This window comes from Alternaria rosae, assembly GCF_020736505.1.
Source record: "Alternaria rosae strain MPI-PUGE-AT-0040 chromosome Unknown BKA58scaffold_11, whole genome shotgun sequence".
Classification (NCBI taxonomy): Eukaryota; Fungi; Ascomycota; class Dothideomycetes; order Pleosporales; family Pleosporaceae; genus Alternaria; species Alternaria rosae.
Window position 1 is genome coordinate 359,120 of NW_025763580.1, and position 16,573 is coordinate 375,692.

General features: G+C 51.8%; 8 protein-coding genes across 8 annotated transcripts; 5 read left to right on the top strand and 3 right to left on the bottom strand.

The window, feature by feature from the left end:
- The first annotated feature begins 717 nt into the window (after positions 1-717).
- Positions 718-1,609, top strand: BKA58DRAFT_393316 (uncharacterized protein). Its single transcript, XM_046171083.1, has 2 exons — positions 718-1,120; positions 1,197-1,609. Exons 1-2 carry the CDS (start codon positions 893-895, stop codon positions 1,527-1,529), a joined length of 561 nt encoding a protein of 186 aa, XP_046020813.1. The 5' UTR covers positions 718-892; the 3' UTR covers positions 1,530-1,609.
- A 1,882-nt stretch (positions 1,610-3,491) lies between these two features.
- BKA58DRAFT_346952 (ATP-dependent rRNA helicase RRP3) lies at positions 3,492-5,530 on the bottom strand. The gene is made up of 2 exons (XM_046168446.1): positions 4,819-5,530; positions 3,492-4,759 (listed from the first exon to the last, which is right to left on the bottom strand). Exons 1-2 carry the CDS (start codon positions 5,504-5,506, stop codon positions 3,858-3,860), a joined length of 1,590 nt encoding a protein of 529 aa, XP_046020814.1. The 5' UTR covers positions 5,507-5,530; the 3' UTR covers positions 3,492-3,857.
- A 262-nt stretch (positions 5,531-5,792) lies between these two features.
- Positions 5,793-7,315, top strand: BKA58DRAFT_324697 (Brix domain-containing protein; the record flags this gene model as incomplete). The annotated part of the gene is made up of 4 exons (XM_046167975.1): positions 5,793-5,908; positions 5,962-6,061; positions 6,110-6,664; positions 6,719-7,315. The coding sequence occupies 4 exons, from the start codon at positions 5,793-5,795 to the stop codon at positions 7,313-7,315; spliced, it is 1,368 nt and encodes a 455-aa protein (XP_046020815.1).
- A 13-nt stretch (positions 7,316-7,328) lies between these two features.
- On the bottom strand, positions 7,329-8,773 carry BKA58DRAFT_50985 (uncharacterized protein). The gene is made up of 2 exons (XM_046175413.1): positions 8,408-8,773; positions 7,329-8,358 (listed from the first exon to the last, which is right to left on the bottom strand). Exons 1-2 carry the CDS (start codon positions 8,530-8,532, stop codon positions 7,449-7,451), a joined length of 1,035 nt encoding a protein of 344 aa, XP_046020816.1. The 5' UTR covers positions 8,533-8,773; the 3' UTR covers positions 7,329-7,448.
- Positions 8,774-9,014: 241 nt separating this feature from the next.
- BKA58DRAFT_324380 (hemolysin-III related-domain-containing protein) lies at positions 9,015-9,959 on the top strand (the record flags this gene model as incomplete). Its single annotated transcript, XM_046167960.1, has 1 exon — positions 9,015-9,959. The coding sequence occupies one exon, from the start codon at positions 9,015-9,017 to the stop codon at positions 9,957-9,959; it is 945 nt and encodes a 314-aa protein (XP_046020817.1).
- A 247-nt stretch (positions 9,960-10,206) lies between these two features.
- On the top strand, positions 10,207-11,829 carry BKA58DRAFT_50977 (uncharacterized protein). Its single transcript, XM_046175412.1, has 2 exons — positions 10,207-10,486; positions 10,669-11,829. The coding sequence occupies exons 1-2, from the start codon at positions 10,453-10,455 to the stop codon at positions 11,454-11,456; spliced, it is 822 nt and encodes a 273-aa protein (XP_046020818.1). The 5' UTR covers positions 10,207-10,452; the 3' UTR covers positions 11,457-11,829.
- A 769-nt stretch (positions 11,830-12,598) lies between these two features.
- On the top strand, positions 12,599-13,291 carry BKA58DRAFT_299134 (heterokaryon incompatibility protein-domain-containing protein; the record flags this gene model as incomplete). Its single annotated transcript, XM_046166906.1, has 1 exon — positions 12,599-13,291. A coding segment is annotated over one exon (693 nt), but the record flags the coding sequence as incomplete, so codon positions are not given.
- A 1,482-nt stretch (positions 13,292-14,773) lies between these two features.
- On the bottom strand, positions 14,774-16,441 carry BKA58DRAFT_405785 (amino acid permease-like protein; the record flags this gene model as incomplete). Its single annotated transcript, XM_046171920.1, has 2 exons — positions 14,774-14,821; positions 14,870-16,441. 2 exons carry the CDS (start codon positions 16,439-16,441, stop codon positions 14,774-14,776), a joined length of 1,620 nt encoding a protein of 539 aa, XP_046020820.1.
- Positions 16,442-16,573: the final 132 nt, after the last annotated feature.

The following is a 16,573-nucleotide window of genomic DNA, read 5'->3' on the forward strand; positions in this document are numbered from 1 at the left end:
GATTCCAGTGGCCCGGAATAGTGGACTTCGAAAACTATGTTGTGCTGAGGCTCACGCAGTCTGCATAGCCGTATCGATGAAACGTACGTTCGCCTTGCCGTCGAGTATCAGGTATTTGCGTTCGCTGATGTCAGCGGAGCACGTCGGATAGCGGATATGAATAGCGTCGGCGTCTCGCGAAGGCACACTATGTCCGGATCAATGTGTCGTTTCAAGTCCCCATATGGGGACAGCAATGATTACGTGAGTGTTCGCGGTGGACTCAGCGGCCGCAATGTTCTGTCCTGCTCTTTCTCATGCTCTGTGCAGCGTAGCGAGGGCCCATTACGAGCGCCGCACAAATATCGCGAGTCGCTAGATCTCTCACTTGACGAGACCAGGCTAATAATGTAAGCTGGAGGCTGTCGTGAGCCCTGATCGAGGTTGCCTTGGGGAAGGCAGGGCCGACATCGTAACCTCTGAACCGAGTAAACACGTATATCTAGGTAGTTCTCGCGTCGCATCGCTCTCTGGCCCTCCAAAGACATGCCTAGATCGCTGCGACACAGATCACGCGTGAGAACGCGTCGGAAGACCATGTTGATGGCTGTACGTGTCGAGAGTGCGAGTGCAACGCCGACGCGGCTCTGCGGCAGATCGATGATGGCGGGGAATTAGCGCAACAATGCGGAGCCTCCGCCTGCCGGCAGAGCCACATTTGTGAAAAGCTCTGCCAACGGATGACATCGGCGATCTAGAATTCGGCCATGGCATCTCAACATGTTATCGGAGATACACCCTTCTGCATCAGCCACTAATTTGCGGGCAGAACAGCAATTACTTGAATCCTGCTACCACATACTTTGATCGCACAACTACACGACTTTAACCTTTGCAGCACATCACATTCACAATGGCGACAGACGATATCCAGATACCACAGTACGTGGGCCTCTCAGAAGCACCCCGCGATGTCGAAGCTATCAAGAAGCAAGAAAAGGCCGCTCTGCTGCCGCACTGGGATTCTGGCATCGCGTTCAAGCTCGGCTACAACCTCCGCACACGCCTGCTTACTTTTGAGCGACCGGCTGTTGTAGACATTTCTACCATTAGCACGCCAGGCCATGTGCTTTTCCACGCCGTGAGTACCATGATCAGTATCGTCGCTTTCGGACGCCGATGTCAATGTGTATGATTGCTATACTGATACGAACCAGGTAACACACTCCGGCACGGCCCTAGACAACGACTTCTGGGTCAGCCGCAAACGCGCAGCCGTCATCCGCTTCAACGCAAGCACATGGCGTCTGCAGAACCAATTCGAGGGCGATGAGGAGAAGTTCAAGGCCAAGATGGGATTGGGCGAGACGGCGAAAGACTATGCTATCCATGGTGGCGGCGTGCCGATTTACATCAAGAACTGTGATGGGCCGGTTGCGGTGGTTGTTGTGAGTGGGTTGAAGCAGTGGGATGATCATCAGGTCGTGGTTGAGGAGTTGGGTAAGCTTTGTAAGGAGATGGAGAGTGGGCATGGGGGTACGCCGATCTAGGGGGAGAGGGCTATATAAGTAGAGCTGATTTGGACCGAGTCTTCCTTCCACCATCTACTCAATTCTACCATTTTCCAAAACCGAACGCCTAAGGACCAATTCGTGCAAGAAAGCTAAATCCGAAAACCATATGGCTATTTTGTCCTGCCGAGGACTCATTCTGTCCAAAATTCCGTTATAGCACGCTGTATGTGCGGCGTCGGCCTTCCAGAAGACTGGAACATGGAAACCAAAGACCTGGGTTTCAATTCCGATGTCACTCTTTGCTGATTCAAAGAGCCCTTTCGTACTCGAACAAAACTTCGTTTATCCTAACGCATGTGGCATTTCCAACTTCAGAGTCTCCAAAACGCCACACTGATTATGACATGACTTTGCCCCTTTGCCTCTACCGAACGCTACTTTCTCCTCCCTCGGTGCGAGCGTTGACAGATCGATCTTCCTTCCAACTTTCGAAAACTTCAGCGCATGCGAGTACCTGGCCCTTCCGAAAACTACCATGGCACCTAACCATGTCTTTCGGCATCGAAGAAATCTACGCATTCTTCAAAACGACACATTACAGATCTATGTTTCTCAGCGTATCCATCAAAGCTAGTGCACTATAGCGCCCGGCCAGATATAAAAGCTCGCACAGTCACCTGATTCCTTCCCTCTACCATCCACTCCTTTGCACAAGGATACCAAAAGACGCTGGAATGAAGGGTATTGACTTCCTGTGCTTCTCTCTCAAAACCACACAAGAGGTAGCCATGTTCAGTTTTCCAGTCTCTTTCTCGTCTACCTGAGAACCTCATAGGGATCAACTTTTCCACCTACCATCTACTCCCAATTTCTGAGGTTTCAAAAATCGTCATTTCCCTATCGATAGATCCAAAAATTCCTGAATTCACCGTCCATGCATTCGCTGTCTCCTGTGGCGGTCTCATCTCTCAAAACATTCACCCTGATCAGCCATGTACTGCGTCGGCAGTTGGCAAAACTAGCAAGCAAACAAGCATGTCGCTGCCAATCATAGCATGAGGCTCTCTACCATCTCAAAGGTTCTTAACAACACTCTCAAGATCCAAACTCTGTTGTCCCCTCAACATGTTCCCTCCCAGGAAGTTTCCAAAAATGTTTACCGCCTACGCATCACCGTCCGTTCCTGACCGTACTCTACTTCCATCTCCTTCACTGTGAGCGTCGGAGCATTAATGTCTCTCACTTCTGTCCAAAGCCTTAAAACAGCTGGGATATGCAAATACGTGATCTTTCTAAATCACGCAAAAAAGGCTGAAATGTATTTGTCGTCTGCAACTGCCTCGATTCCAAAGCCTGTTCAAGGGTTGGTATATCTCTCGGCACTTTCACTAGGCTTATTACAGCATAGCCATGGCTCGACGTGGCACTGAGACTTATAAATACCCCCCAGGCTTTCTTCTTCTTCCACTTCATTATCAATTCGCTCAAGCTTGAGTGATCAAAAAAGAGCGCTGAGGCTCTCATGGATCGTTGCCGTTCTTTTCCGGAAATCTTACATCGAAAAACTGATGTCTGCTTTCCCGCATTCTGCGTATTGACTCAAAAACCTCATTCAGTCTACCGCACTCCAAAAAGACGACAATGTGCCAAATGATCGAGAGACGCCGCCGAACAGAATGACGTCGTCTCCAAAAGGAGCTCCATTGACAACGTCTGATCTAGTCCATGCTTTAAGATCTCAACTAAAATTACCGGGGTTCAAGCTTATGTGAGTAAGGTTGGTGTCGGGATAGAAACACACGTCAGCTTAAACCTCTTACTCTCAATCTCGTCAGCCTTGTTCAAAGCGCTCTTCGAATGGGGATATGGGATTTAAATGACTTTTTCGAGCCTCGTTCGTGGAAGATCCTTTGGTCGTATAATCATGGAGTTCTGGAAGCAGCAGGCAGAGCCATGGAGAATTGGAAGTGTGCTTCTGGGAGAAGACATCGCCGAAGAGGGTACGATTCTTTGGAACCATCCTGTTGGATTTCGCTTTTTGAAATAGAGAGAAAAAAGCGCTATGGATGTAGCAAAGACAAGAGAAGTGAGCTCGAAAGACGCCTTTTATACCCTCTACACTAGCCGCTAGGTCCATCAAAGTATCTAAGATAAAGCGACGAGTTCATATATCATGTTCGACTTGAGCATATACCATCATAATCTACGCGCCCATCCATCCAGAACAAAAGCAGCCCAAACTTTTCGGTCCTGACCAAGGGTGCCATCTTCTCCAAGACATGGTCGGGGATCAAGCAACTCGTAGGGTATACGCGAAAAGATCAAAACGCCAAAACCGACAGCTCATACCTGGGCACACGGCATCTAACCCTCCTCAGTATCCATCGTGTCACGACCTCTGCCCCGGCCTCCGCCACGACCTCCTCTTGATCCACCTCGACCACCGCGACCACCCCTGCTACCTCTTTGCTCGTGGTAGTCTTTCATTTCTCTGACAGCTATCCTCTGCGCATCACCGACGCGCTCGGCATACACCATCGCTTCATCCTTGTTGATGACTTCTTCCGGGATCTTCTTACCAAGCGCATTCTCAATCCTGAGCCAGATCTCCAGATCGTACTGTGTAACGAACGACACAGCCTTACCCGACTTTCCTGCTCTTGCCGTTCGACCCACACGATGGACATATGTCTGAGAGTCGCTGGGCAAGTCAAAGTTGACGACGAGGTCAACGGCGGGGATATCGAGACCGCGGGCTGCGACGTCGGTAGCGACGAGGATGTCGCGGCTCTTTGACTTGAATTTGTTGAGGGCACCCAGACGGGCGGACTGGCCTAGCTGACCGTGTAGCGGGATGGCGCCGAAGCCGAGGGTGCGGAGGAGGATGGAGATACGTTGTGTTTCGTTGACTGTGCGGGTGAAGATGATAGTGGGGTGGCCGATGTTGTCGTTGAGGAGGTGAATGAGGTAGAGGTCCTTCCATTTGAAGGGGAGGAAGATGTAGCGCTGTAGTAGGGTTGAGACGACTTGATGCGAGGAGCTGCTGATGCTCACACGGACGGGATTTTGTAGGGCTGCGCGTTGAAGACTCTCGACTTTGGAGGACATGGTCGCAGAGAATAGGTATGTGTGTCGTCCTTCCCGAGGGAGTACCTTCAGGATCTTGTCTAGCACGGGGCCGAAATCTAGGTCGAGCAGGCGATCGGCTTCGTCGAGGACCATGTACTTCAAGTGCTTCAAACTGAAGCCCTTCGTGTTCTCCAGATCTACGTGTGGGGTATGGTCAGTATTTGTTTTACATGGAGTTTCTAGGGACGTTACTTACGATCAAGCAGACGCCCAGGTGTCGCCACTACGATGTGCGGCTTCTTGGACAGCGATATGGCTTGTGGTACCATATCCATTCCTCCTACCAACGTCGCACACTTGACGTTGATAATGCTACCCAGAGCATCCACCTGTTGTGCGATTTGGTATGCCAACTCTCGTGTCGGGGCCAGGATCAGACCGAACAACGGCTGCGGCTTTTCGAGCAGCGACTGAAGGATAGGTAGGACGAACGCTGCCGTCTTTCCAGAACCCGTCTCAGCCAATCCGATAACGTCCCGACCTTGAAGGGCGAGCGGTATAGCTTGTTCTTGAATCGGAGTCGGGTGTACATATTTCAAGTTTTCTACTGCGTCGCAGAGCTCCTCGCGCACGCCTAGATCGGCGAACGTTTTCTTCGGTTCGTTCGTGGCGGGTTGCGCTTGTTCGCTCGTTGCGTCGGCGGAGGTAGAGGGTCCTGCTTCGTCTCCTGAACTGACGTTGCCCACTGCATCTTGGTCTTCTTGGGCATCCGTGGAGTCCCTCTCTTCAGCGTCATCGTCATCGCCGGACTCGGATTCCGGTGGTAGTGCAGGCTTCTTCTGGACTTTCTTCGCAGGTGCATTCGATGGTCGCAATTTCTTCGCCGACGCACCGGCGGCAGTGGCCGCGTCCGCGTGAAGCTTTCTTTTCGTGACTCCAGGCATGATGTTGTCGTGTTTGTCGAGTCTGGAAAAGTCGTGCGACAGAATCATGTACCGCGGCTGGAACCAAAGAAACCGCGAAATCTTGGCGGACCCACCTAAAAGTTCGACAGCCGGCCAGCTCTAGTTTGCGACTGCATGCGACAGAACCAATCGCTCGACAACACCACCACACTTTCCTCCAGGTTATTCAAGTAAAGGATACGATCGCGATATAAAGACCACAGATTGAGTCATTCACAATACACGTCAGGACTTCAGCTCGGTCAGAAACAACTGAGTTTTCGCAATGGCTCGTGGGAAAGGAACCGCGAGGAAGAAGCAGTCGGTACGCGACAAGGAGCTATCCAAGAAACCGATAGCAGGGACCCCCAAATCCATGGTCATCCGCATCGGTGCGCAGGAGTGAGTTGCGTCGGTTCGAGTAAAAGCTTGAGTCGTTTGCTAACGAACTCTAGAGTAGGAAGATCTGTTTCGGACCTCGTAAACGATGTGCGCCACTGCCTGGAGCCCGATACCGCTATCCGTCTGAAGGAGCGAAGGGCGAATAAGCTTAAGGTACAGCATACATTTTCACCAGCATGATCTAGGCTGACAATCTCCAAGGACTTCCTCGTCATGTGTGGACCGCTCGGTGTCAGCCATCTTCTCCTCTTCTCACGCTCAGAAGTCGGAAACGTCAACCTCAGATTGTGCCGCGTCCCCCGCGGACCTACCCTCCATTTCCGAGTCGAAAACTACAGTCTGTGCAAAGACATTCTCAAGTCAATGAGACGCCCCCGAGCCGGCGCAAACGACTACCTAGTTGCGCCTCTGCTTGTGATGAACAACTTTCTTACCAGCGATGCGGAAAGAGAACGACTCGGCGACAAGGCACCTCCTAAGCATCTGGAGAAGCTGGTGACAGACATGTTCCAGGGCTTGTTCCCGCCCATCCAACCGCACACTACCCCTCTACATTCGATCAAGCGCGTCCTCCTTCTCAACCGCGAACCTCCTTCGGAAGAGAATGGCTCCGTCACAATTAGCCTGCGACATTACGCCATCACAACCAAAGTCACAGGCGTACCGAAAGCCATCCGCCGGTTATACGCAGCCGAGAAGCTCATTGGCAGCAAAGAAAAGAAGAAGAGCGCACTGCCCAACCTGGGCAAGCTCGAGGTAAGCAGTAACTCCCCAAAATGCATGTAGACCATACACTAACTCCATCTTCAGGACGTCGCAGACTACATGCTCGACCCCTCAGCAGCGGGCTACACATCCGCCTCAGACACGGAACAAGACACCGATGCCGAAGTCGAAGTTGCGCAACCCGTCCGCCAAAAAGTCCTCTCCCGCAAAGAAAAAGAGAAGCTAAAAGCCGGCGACGAAACCTCGCACGCCCGAGCCCGCGGCTCAAAACCCCGCGTCGAGAAACGCGCCGTCAAGCTCGTCGAACTGGGTCCACGCATGAAGCTGCGCCTTACAAAAGTCGAAGAAGATGTCTGTGGCGGCAAGATTATGTGGCATGAATACATCAAGAAGAGCAAGAAAGAGGAGCAGGAGTTGGAGAAGAAATGGACACAGAGGAATAAGGAGAAGGAGGAGAGGAGACGTATTCAAAAGGAGAATGTGGAGAAGAAGCGTAAGGAGCGGGCTGCTGCTAGAGGGGAGACTGGCGAGGGTGAGGGAGAAGGCGAGGAAGATGAGGATGAGGAGATGGATGATGATCTTTTGGATGCGTATGATATGGATGATGATGTTTGGCAGGATGCTGCTGATGCTGGCGAGGAAGAAGATGAAGATGAGGACGAAGAGATGGAGGATGAGTGATATGGTCTGATAAAAAACGTCTTATAGAAAAGTCTTAATGATACCCCATTCAACGCTTCATCCTAAATACAACCAATCCATGACCTCTCTATCAAGCGGGTATCAAATCTCATACAACTCCCTCAAGTCCCACTCACCCTTTCATCTTCTTAATCAAAACCCTCTCCCCATCCGCACTCAATTCCCACCCAACACCCTCCTGCACCAACTCCTCCCAACTCCTCTCCGCACACCTCTCCACAAACCCCTTATCAGCACTCAAATACGCCCTACCCAAACACTTCAACGCATGCACCCTCACCCCTCCATCCGCCCACTCCATAACCCTCCTCTGATACCCATCCACACTCCTCCTTACCCGCCAAAACCCCACATAATCATCCGCTACCAGACACCTTAACACCTTCTCCACCCTCCAATCTTTGTATCCGTAGCGTAGTTTTGTGGCGCGGGCGCCAGAGTAATCGGATTGTCGGCATGCTTGGTCGAGGATTAACAAGCCGACGATTTCGTGGAGGGTAGATGGGGATAATGGGTTGACAGGGTGGATTTTCCCGAGGAGAGAGAGGAGAGACGGGAGGTAGGAGGACCAGTCGTGGCACAGGATGCTGACATGGATGGCGAAGGTGTAGGCGCGCAGGGCGAAGGCGTCGGTGCGTGAGGACGCGGTTATGGCTTCGCGCAGTTTGCGCAGGGAGGCGAGGACTGTGGAAAGTTCTTGGATGGATGGCGTGAAGGCCTTTTGTGGTATGGGGTGGTGTGGTGTATTCGTTGACGTTGATGCGAGGGGTGGGCGACTGGTAGTTTGTTGTCGGGCTTCTGGGGGTGCGTGTTTGGAGAGGGAGAGCGAGGAGAAGGAGGATGTGAGTTTGGAATTGGCGGTGGGCGCCGTCGTCGACTTGGTCGTGGTGGTCGTTTCGGTTGGGGGGATGCTGACGGATATGAAGAGACGGTCTAGTTCGTCGCGGTTGAGCGCGCAGAGTTTCATGTACCGTTCTATTATGCGGTTGAAGTAGATTTCTTGCGTTTTGAAGTCGTTCAGCCTGGGGGGTTAGCCATTGCGCGGAGACGTGTAGGGCGAGAGGGATGTACCGTGTCTCTCCTTTGGAAGGCAGTCCGTATGTCTCCAGGACATCTTCGCGGACGGGCTTCAGCCGGTTCCATGCACCTGAGGCGGCGCGACGGCTGCTGGGTCGGCCGGGATCTGAGGCCTTCATTGTGCTGGTGGTGAGGTTGGGCGTTCTGGTGGAGAGCGCGGGAGGTCAAGTTATGTCAAAGATTCTAACAATCATGGCTGTATATCATCTAGCGTATTTGCGACACATGGTGTGCGGTAGTGAATGCAACCGCGTTGGAGGGCGAAGAAGGTGGGATGGAGGGGCAGTGCCCGAACTCGAGAGCTCGACGCGTCGGACATGCCCTGTCTCGTGACAACAGCAAGACCACCTGGTCAGTGACGATATTGCCTATAAGGGGCGACTGAGCTGTTACTGTCATTGCTTTGCGTCTGAAGCGACGTGTTGTCCTCGCAAGCCTCACCGAACGCGGCATAGTCTACCCAGCTCGCATGTAGTCCCTGAGGGTATTCGCGGATTCCCCGAGGCCGCTTCGTGACATGTGAACTCCCAACAAACACTAATATATTACATGCCTTCTCTCTCAATTCTGAATTCGAAGATACACATCAGATAATCTTAACATGGACGCTGCGAAGGTAGCAACCTCCAAAGCCGCGCAAACCGGGAAAGAGTTGGAGCAAAAAGTCGAAGAAAAGTTGATATTACTATGGGACGAACTCTCGCCATGGCAGCAAGACAACCACTACATTCAATCGGGATACCGCGCCCAATCCAATTCCTTTGTCAAGTCATGGAAGAGCCTAGGATATCTACACAACGAAACCGTCAACATCTACACCCATCTCATCGGAGCTGTAATGGCCGCCATTTCTTCCGTCGCGCTCTACAATACCTTGGCTCATCGCTATGATACAGCAACGCGAGTGGACGTCTGGGCCTTCAGCTGCTACTTCGCAGGAGCGGTGGCATGTCTGGGCATGAGCGCGACGTATCATACGATACAAAACCATTCGCACGAAGTCGCTGTCTGGGGAAACAAACTCGATTATCTGGGCATTGTCTTCTTAATCTGGGGCAGCTTCATACCGGTCGTCTATTACGCCTTTGCCAGCGAACCAGAATTGCGAAGGACATACTGGACTATGATCACGACGCTGGCTGCCGGCACATCTGTCGCAGCCACACATCCCAAGTTCCGCACTCCGGCATTGCGACCCTTTCGAGCGCTCATGTTCGTGCTCATGGGACTTTCCGCCGTCTTCCCCGTACTCCATGGCGTTCAACTGTATGGTGTCGAACATCTGCGCAAGAGCATTGGCTTGGATTGGGTTCTGTTGCAGGGCGCACTGTATATTGCTGGCGCGGCTATCTATGCTGCGAGGATACCTGAGAAGTGGAGTCCTGGGAAGTACGATATCTGGGGATCAAGCCATCAGATCTTTCACGTCTTGGTTGTTCTTGCGGCAACTAGTCATCTCGTCGCTTTGGTAACGGCATTTGACTACGCTCATACGCAGAGGATGGGCAGTGTGGTGGATGGCATGGGAGGCAAGAACTGGACATGAGTGCACGATGGTATGGCAGAGCACACAATGATATGGTAACGCGCAGTCAATAATGTTTAAACATCCCATTCTCGGATGCCATGAGCCGTCCAGGATGTGATCGACAAGGATGTATTTCGAGAATGCAAGCGAACCGCGCACAGACCGGCAGATGACGCCGTGGCTCGATCGCCAGCCACCTTCCCCATAGATTGCGCAGATTGGCACGTTTGTGGGTCAGGGCAACCAATCACGCCTCAGAACTGCAGCTTCCGATCTTTGAGCTCTCTTTCCCAGCACTCAGGTTTCCCAGCTTCCATTCTTCTTTTCTCTTCCACACCGCCCGTCGCGTCTCTTCCAACCGCTTGCGCATCATTTCCACGCATCACCGTATCCATTGCAGCTTAACGCGCATCAATTGCTGTCTAGCCCCGCTTTCGCGCCTTTACACGCGGTTTTGCGAAGCATAACGTCATCTCTTACCACCTGCCACTGCTAAGCTACCCTACACACAATGACCGACACCGAGATCCAACAAGGAGATAAGGGTACGTGCCTCTCAATCCTCAATTCTCAGCTCCCTCAGCCGTTCAGTGGCTGCGCATCACGAGATTTCGCCAGGCGCATTGCGCTCACTGGCGCGTAGCGATTGTCCATCCGCGCGCGTCTTCTTTGTCGCGATCGGTACCTTCGCAAAAGACTCAGGAACTCATTGCTAACATGTAAACAGTCTCATGGAACTGGGGCTCCGGACAGCCCGGTGGCACCGCTGCCGAGGTCAAGGAGCAAGGCGAGATTGCTATTGAATCCAAGAAAGGCAACACCATCAAGAAAAACGCCTCGCCCGACAACCCCGCTGTTCACGTCGAGCGCTCTGGCAACGACGTCGTGAAGCGCGCTTCCGAACTCCAGATCGACGAGAAGGCCGACGGTGCTAACGGCGACTCAAAAGAAGAGGACAAGTCGGCAGAGTCAGAGAAGAAGGATGACGACAAGTCGGCTGACTCAGATAAGAAGGAGGACGAGAAGCCCTCTGAAGCCGAGAAGAAGGACGAGGAGATGAAGGATGCGCCAGAGAGTGACGAGAAGAAGGACGAGGCGCAAACCAACGGCGAGTCCAAGGAGGAGGAGTCCAAGGAGGAGTCCAAGGAAGAGGCAAAAGAAGAGGCCAAGGACGACGGGACAGAAGACAAGTCTGATGAGAAGGATGACGAACCCCAAGCCGGCGACAAGCGCAAGGCTGACGAAGTTTCCGCGGATAAGACTAACGGTGGCGATGCTGACGCCGACGAGAAGCCTGCCGAGAAGAAGGCAAAGACCGACGAGGCTGACGACGATGATGCCGAAGACAAGGAAGAAACAGAGACAAAGCCCACCCCCAAGAAAAGCGGCCGTCCCAAGAAGGAGAAGAAGGAACCCGCAAAGAAGAAGGCACCCAAGAAGGCTGCCACCGCCGACGGCACACCACGCCGCAGCGGCAGGGCCACCAAGAACACCGCATCAATGGCGGAAGACTAGATACGCGACACGCAAACTCTCCTCACAGGTTCAAAATATATAGTCACGGATGCGATGCGACGCAAGGGTAACAATGAACAGCAATGAAAAACGGATATGGGGTGGAAAAGGATTTGTATTCATCGGTGGCGGCGCTCAAAGGATGATTTCGACTTTCATTTCCTTTTTCGGCTCTGCTTTTACTTCGGTATCGTACCGTACGTCTGCTTTTCTGGTCTTGTATGTAACTGTAACATGGAATGAATCAACAATGTCAAAGTCAACTGCAAACTTCCACGTGCTTGCTAATTCTGCCAACATGCTATGATGGCGTGTCATTAACGATACGGCATGAACGAAGAATCGTGCTTCAAAGATATTGTATTGCATAATATAACTATGAACTACCATCTTCCTCACCTACTGCACTCAACTACCAAACACTGTTTGCTTCCTATGATGACTCGTCAGTAACTTGCTCCAAACATAATGAAGCGACGCGACATGTATGTGGAATCTCTCATTCAGACAGGAAATACTCATTCAATAAAGGCCGTGAAACCTTTTCCGATCCGTCTTGAAACTTGTGATTTGTATTGTGTTCATCATGTTGAGATGGGGTGCAGGGTTTGTGGGTAGAGGAAGGAGGGTAGGGGGCTTACTTGGTAGAAGATTAAGCTGAAGGCTGAGGGCGGAGTGCTTCATTAGTTCTGCTGTTAGTTCTGGCTGCGCTTCATATCGTCGAAGACGTCCGCAGTCTCTGACGTGAAATCCACGATGTATTGATCGTGGGTGGGACGCCATTTTCCAGACGTTTGACAACTCATGCCGTACCTGCGCAGTTGTGGTGAGGGAAGCCGCTGGGTGAAGCTGCGAGAAGTTTTGAAGCGAGAAGGCTTGGCAAGACGCAGGGACCCCTCTGTGCCTCCCCCACCTTCCTTCGCAACGCAACTTACTTCCCTCAACATGATTTCGACTGTTACCTGAACTACAATCTTCCTGTCGTCAATACGATCGAAGATACTGACTCCATGTCTCGTCACCCTCAATGTAATGCTCACGATAAGAAGTTATCCTGTCCCTCGACGGCGCCCGCCCCAAAGTCCCGAGCAGACAATTGCTCCAAGTAACTCGATGCCCTACTACAGCGGCATACTTTCATAATGCGTCTTCTGGATACACGTACCCTGGAGCTGAAGGCTTTTGTCGATAGCATCCCGCCGTATGCCATACTCTCTCATTGTTGGACCGACGATGAAGTTGTATTCTCCGACCTAGCCGACTTGGAACAGGCTAGGAAGAAGAAGGGATTCTCAAAAATTGAAAAGACATGCGAACTTGCGATTGGGGATGGATTTGATTACGCATGGATTGATACCTGCTGCATCGACAAAAGTAGTAGTGCTGAACTCTCGGAAGCTATCAACAGCATGTTTGCATGGTACAGAGACTCAGAGCAATGCTATGCGTATCTCGCCGACGTTGAACTTCAAGGCGCGTTTGCGCAAGGGGAAGCGGCGAGGCATCAGAACATCTTCTCACTCAGCAAATGGTTCACGCGCGCTTGGACGTTGCAAGAGTTACTGGCTCCTAGTAATCTGCAATCTGGTAGAGACGAGGGCATGAAATTCTACTCTCGCGACTGGCAACTTCTGGGAAGCAAGGCCAGTATTGGCAGGCGAATATCGCAGATCACAGGCATTCCCATGGAGTATCTCGAGGGCCAGAGCCTTGAAACCGCGAGCATCAGTATGCGAATGTCATGGGCTGCAGACAGACAGGCGACAAGATCTGAAGATATCGCGTACAGTCTGCTTGGAATTTTCGATGTCAACATGCCTTTGCTGTATGGCGAGGGAAAGACAAAGGCATTCAGAAGATTGCAGGAAGAGATCATGAAGATCTCCGAGGACGAGACACTATTTGCATGGGAAGCTTCAGACGGTATGAATGAGTTGACCGCAGATGTACTCGCCATTGGTCCGAATGATTTTCGAGAAACACGGGATCTGATACCATTCGCTTCGGAAGACCCTGTGCCTCCTTATACTATCACCCACAGAGGCCTACGCATATGGCAAACACTCTTCCACACTCACCAGCTCGACAAGTATGGACGAAGAATGCTTCGGCCACTTCGCTCCCCAATCATGATCTGGTCTGGTCATGACATCGTTTGGGGAATCTTAAGATGTCACGTTATCCACGACTTCCAGCACTTTGTAATCGTTCCATTGCGGCACTTATCTGCTGATGTTTATCTTCGAGATATCAGTACGAGTGTGTCGTTGATTCCATTCGAATGCATACCGCCTTCTGCCTTTTCTAGAGAAATCTACATTCGGAACACTCGTACCTCAACCATCCCGAACAGCGTCCGGCGCCGATGGGGATTTCTTATTCGAAAACCCCCAGATGGCATTGAGATACGACAATGCTGGCCCAGAGAAGCCTGGAATGCGAAAGACAACATCTTGCAGGGCAAGGACGACGACAGTGGGCCTTCGTCCTGGCACGCATCCTTCGAGCTGAGCTTCAGCCTGGCCACCAAAACAGGGCAGTCTGCTAAGTACATGATGTTCATATCTATGGGATGTAAGCATGATGCCATCGCAAAGAAACCAAAACCCTGGTGTCATATTAACGACGCGATCTGGCGGCGAGGCGCCATGAACCTGGAAGCGTTCCACGCTACTGCATCGTCAAAGCCAGCACAATACGAGGTTAAGCGATTTCGAGCAGGCGACTTGATCAGGACAGACCTTAGCCTCAAGGTATCTATCACGCCTACCAAAGTCCTTTCGCAAGACATGTTCGTCGTGGACTTTCACCACGCGGAAGTTCAACGTCGTTATACTACAGCTGCACTTGATTCGTATGGACAACTGTTGCCTCCTAGTACATCTTACTCTAGTCCCCCGATGCATGATGTTCCGGAGCTGAGAGTTATGGACATCTGATATCGTTTTGAAGTTAACGTATGAGTACTGCACGTTCACCTCGATGCCGCAGATCTCTCCTTACTGTCACCCTTTTTCTTCATTGTCTTGGTCTCCGATGGCGATTGTTTCTTCGGAGTAGCACGAGTCGGCAGTACTCGTTCCCGTACCTAGGAACGCTCTCGTCCCGGCTTTTCGGGCACAGCCCTAACACTAAAATATATACACGTAGAAGAGGTAGCAAACTTGAGAGACACGCTCTCATAGCATAACCGAGATCTCTAGAAAAACGACTAGACTTTCGTCCCCAGTGTTCAAAGCCCACCTGAGCGCGTCAACCTGTTTTTGATCAATCACAAACACCCGGCTCTGAACGACTCGGATCTGCATGATTTATGCTCACCGAAGACGTCCGGAATGGAGATCGATGATGTTAGCACGAGCAAACTATATCATGTTAGCTCATACAACTCACAGAAGAAGAGAGGTGCTCACTTTGGTCTTATGCACCAACTTCCAGATGATGATCGGCACGATGAAAAGCGGTATGCCAATATATGAGGCGATGAAGTCGCCCGTGCTCCAGTTTCCCTTCAAGAAGACAGGGAATCCAGTGATCAACGTAATGATAGTAGATCCGATGAAACCGTACCACGCGGTAAAAGGTTGGAAGGGGCTCTTCCAAGGTAAGCTATCCCGGCTGAGTCCTTGCGCTTTCATAGCAGCGTGGAAGCGAATGAAACAGAAACATAATGTTGCCCAGGCGATCAAGCCTGCGACAGTGCTGAGACTCACTAGCCATCCAAAAGCTTGCGCTGCGCCTCCCTCGCCCAGGCTGAGATATGCGAGAGGCCCGAAGAGCCAAGACGCAAGGACCGCGTAGTATGGTACTCCGTTCTTCCATGTACGACCAAAGATTTGGGGAAGCTGGCGATCCGTGGTCATGGCGACGATGATCCGAGATCCGACCCAGCAGTATGAGTTTCCTGCCGACCAGGCAGAGATGAGAATGCAAGCGTTGACGATCGAAGGAAGGACGCTTATGCCAGCTTGTTTGATGGCAATAACCCATGGCGAGGAGTTGGCGTTTCCAGTGCCTGACACGAGACCGGGGTTCCTAGGGTCGACAATGATTCCAATGAGAAGAGCGCCCAGAATGTAGAAGAGAGCGATGCGGAATGTAACCCGTTTGGCCGACTTGGGTATGGCCGAGTGCGGGTTGATACTCTCGGCAGCGGTGATAACAACCACCTCAACACCGATGAAGGAGAAAGCTGCGTTGACAAATGAGGCGAGGAATCCCAGGAAGTGGCCTGTTGGTCCCGAGATGCCGTTGTAGTCCACCCATGCGCCTGGGTTATTCCAATAGCGGAAGCCAATGGTCTCACCGTTTGGCGCTCCTCCAGACGTAATGACGATCGAAACCAGGACGAGACCGAGGAAGCATGCAATCTTGATCGCACCAGCGATGACTTCGGATTCGCCGAACCAACGTACGCTCAGCAAGTTGGTAGCCAGGATGAGAACCAGACTGATGGAAATGACAACGGCAGGCGACATGTCAGTCCAATAGCCCACTAGGATCGCGGATGCCGAGCATTCAGCTGCAATGGATATAGTATAACAATACCCATAGCTGATAGCCAGAGAAAAACCAACAGCTGGATCAATAAAACGGCTCGCAAAATGCGGGAACGACCCAGCAGTGGGAATCTGTATCATAGTAAGCAACTCCCCCTCGAACAGAAACGCCAAAGAGTTACAAACCACTGTAGCTAACTCCGCAATACTCTGCATAACACACCAAAGCACACTCCCCACAACCAGATATGCAAGCAACAAGCCCGCAGGCCCAGCACTCGCATACGCAGATCCTGTTCCGATGAATAACCCTGTCCCGATCCCTGAACAAAATCCTATCATGGTGACATGATAGTTCTTAAGCCGCCGCTGCGTAGCACCATGCCCACCGACATTGAGTTGCGGTTCGAGGATGGGTTTGCCGTCGTCGGAGCCATGGTGGTCGATGTGCGGTGAGCTTTCGATGTCGTGGATTTGGTCCAACATGGCGGAGACAAGGGCCCTGGGGTATGTTGGAGACGCACAGGCGGGGATGCTAGGTAAGGGTTCGCACTATAAAGTCGTTTCTTGGTGCAATGTAGTGTACTCTTGTGTCCATTGAACCCTGAAATTCTTTTC

Coding starts and splice junctions, on each gene's coding strand:
- BKA58DRAFT_346952 (XM_046168446.1), bottom strand. CDS start 5,506: ATGCCTGGAGTCACGAAAAGAAAGCTTCACGCGGACGCGGCCACTGCC. Junction 4,760..4,818: donor ACCTGGGCGTCTGCTTGATC/GTAAGTAACGTC, acceptor CCCCACACGTAG/ATCTGGAGAACACGAAGGGC.
- BKA58DRAFT_50985 (XM_046175413.1), bottom strand. CDS start 8,532: ATGAAGGCCTCAGATCCCGGCCGACCCAGCAGCCGTCGCGCCGCCTCA. Junction 8,359..8,407: donor CCTTCCAAAGGAGAGACACG/GTACATCCCTCT, acceptor CTAACCCCCCAG/GCTGAACGACTTCAAAACGC.
- BKA58DRAFT_50977 (XM_046175412.1), top strand. CDS start 10,453: ATGACCGACACCGAGATCCAACAAGGAGATAAGG. Junction 10,487..10,668: donor GATCCAACAAGGAGATAAGG/GTACGTGCCTCT, acceptor ACATGTAAACAG/TCTCATGGAACTGGGGCTCC.
- BKA58DRAFT_393316 (XM_046171083.1), top strand. CDS start 893: ATGGCGACAGACGATATCCAGATACCACAGTACGTGGGCCTCTCAGAA. Junction 1,121..1,196: donor GCCATGTGCTTTTCCACGCC/GTGAGTACCATG, acceptor GATACGAACCAG/GTAACACACTCCGGCACGGC.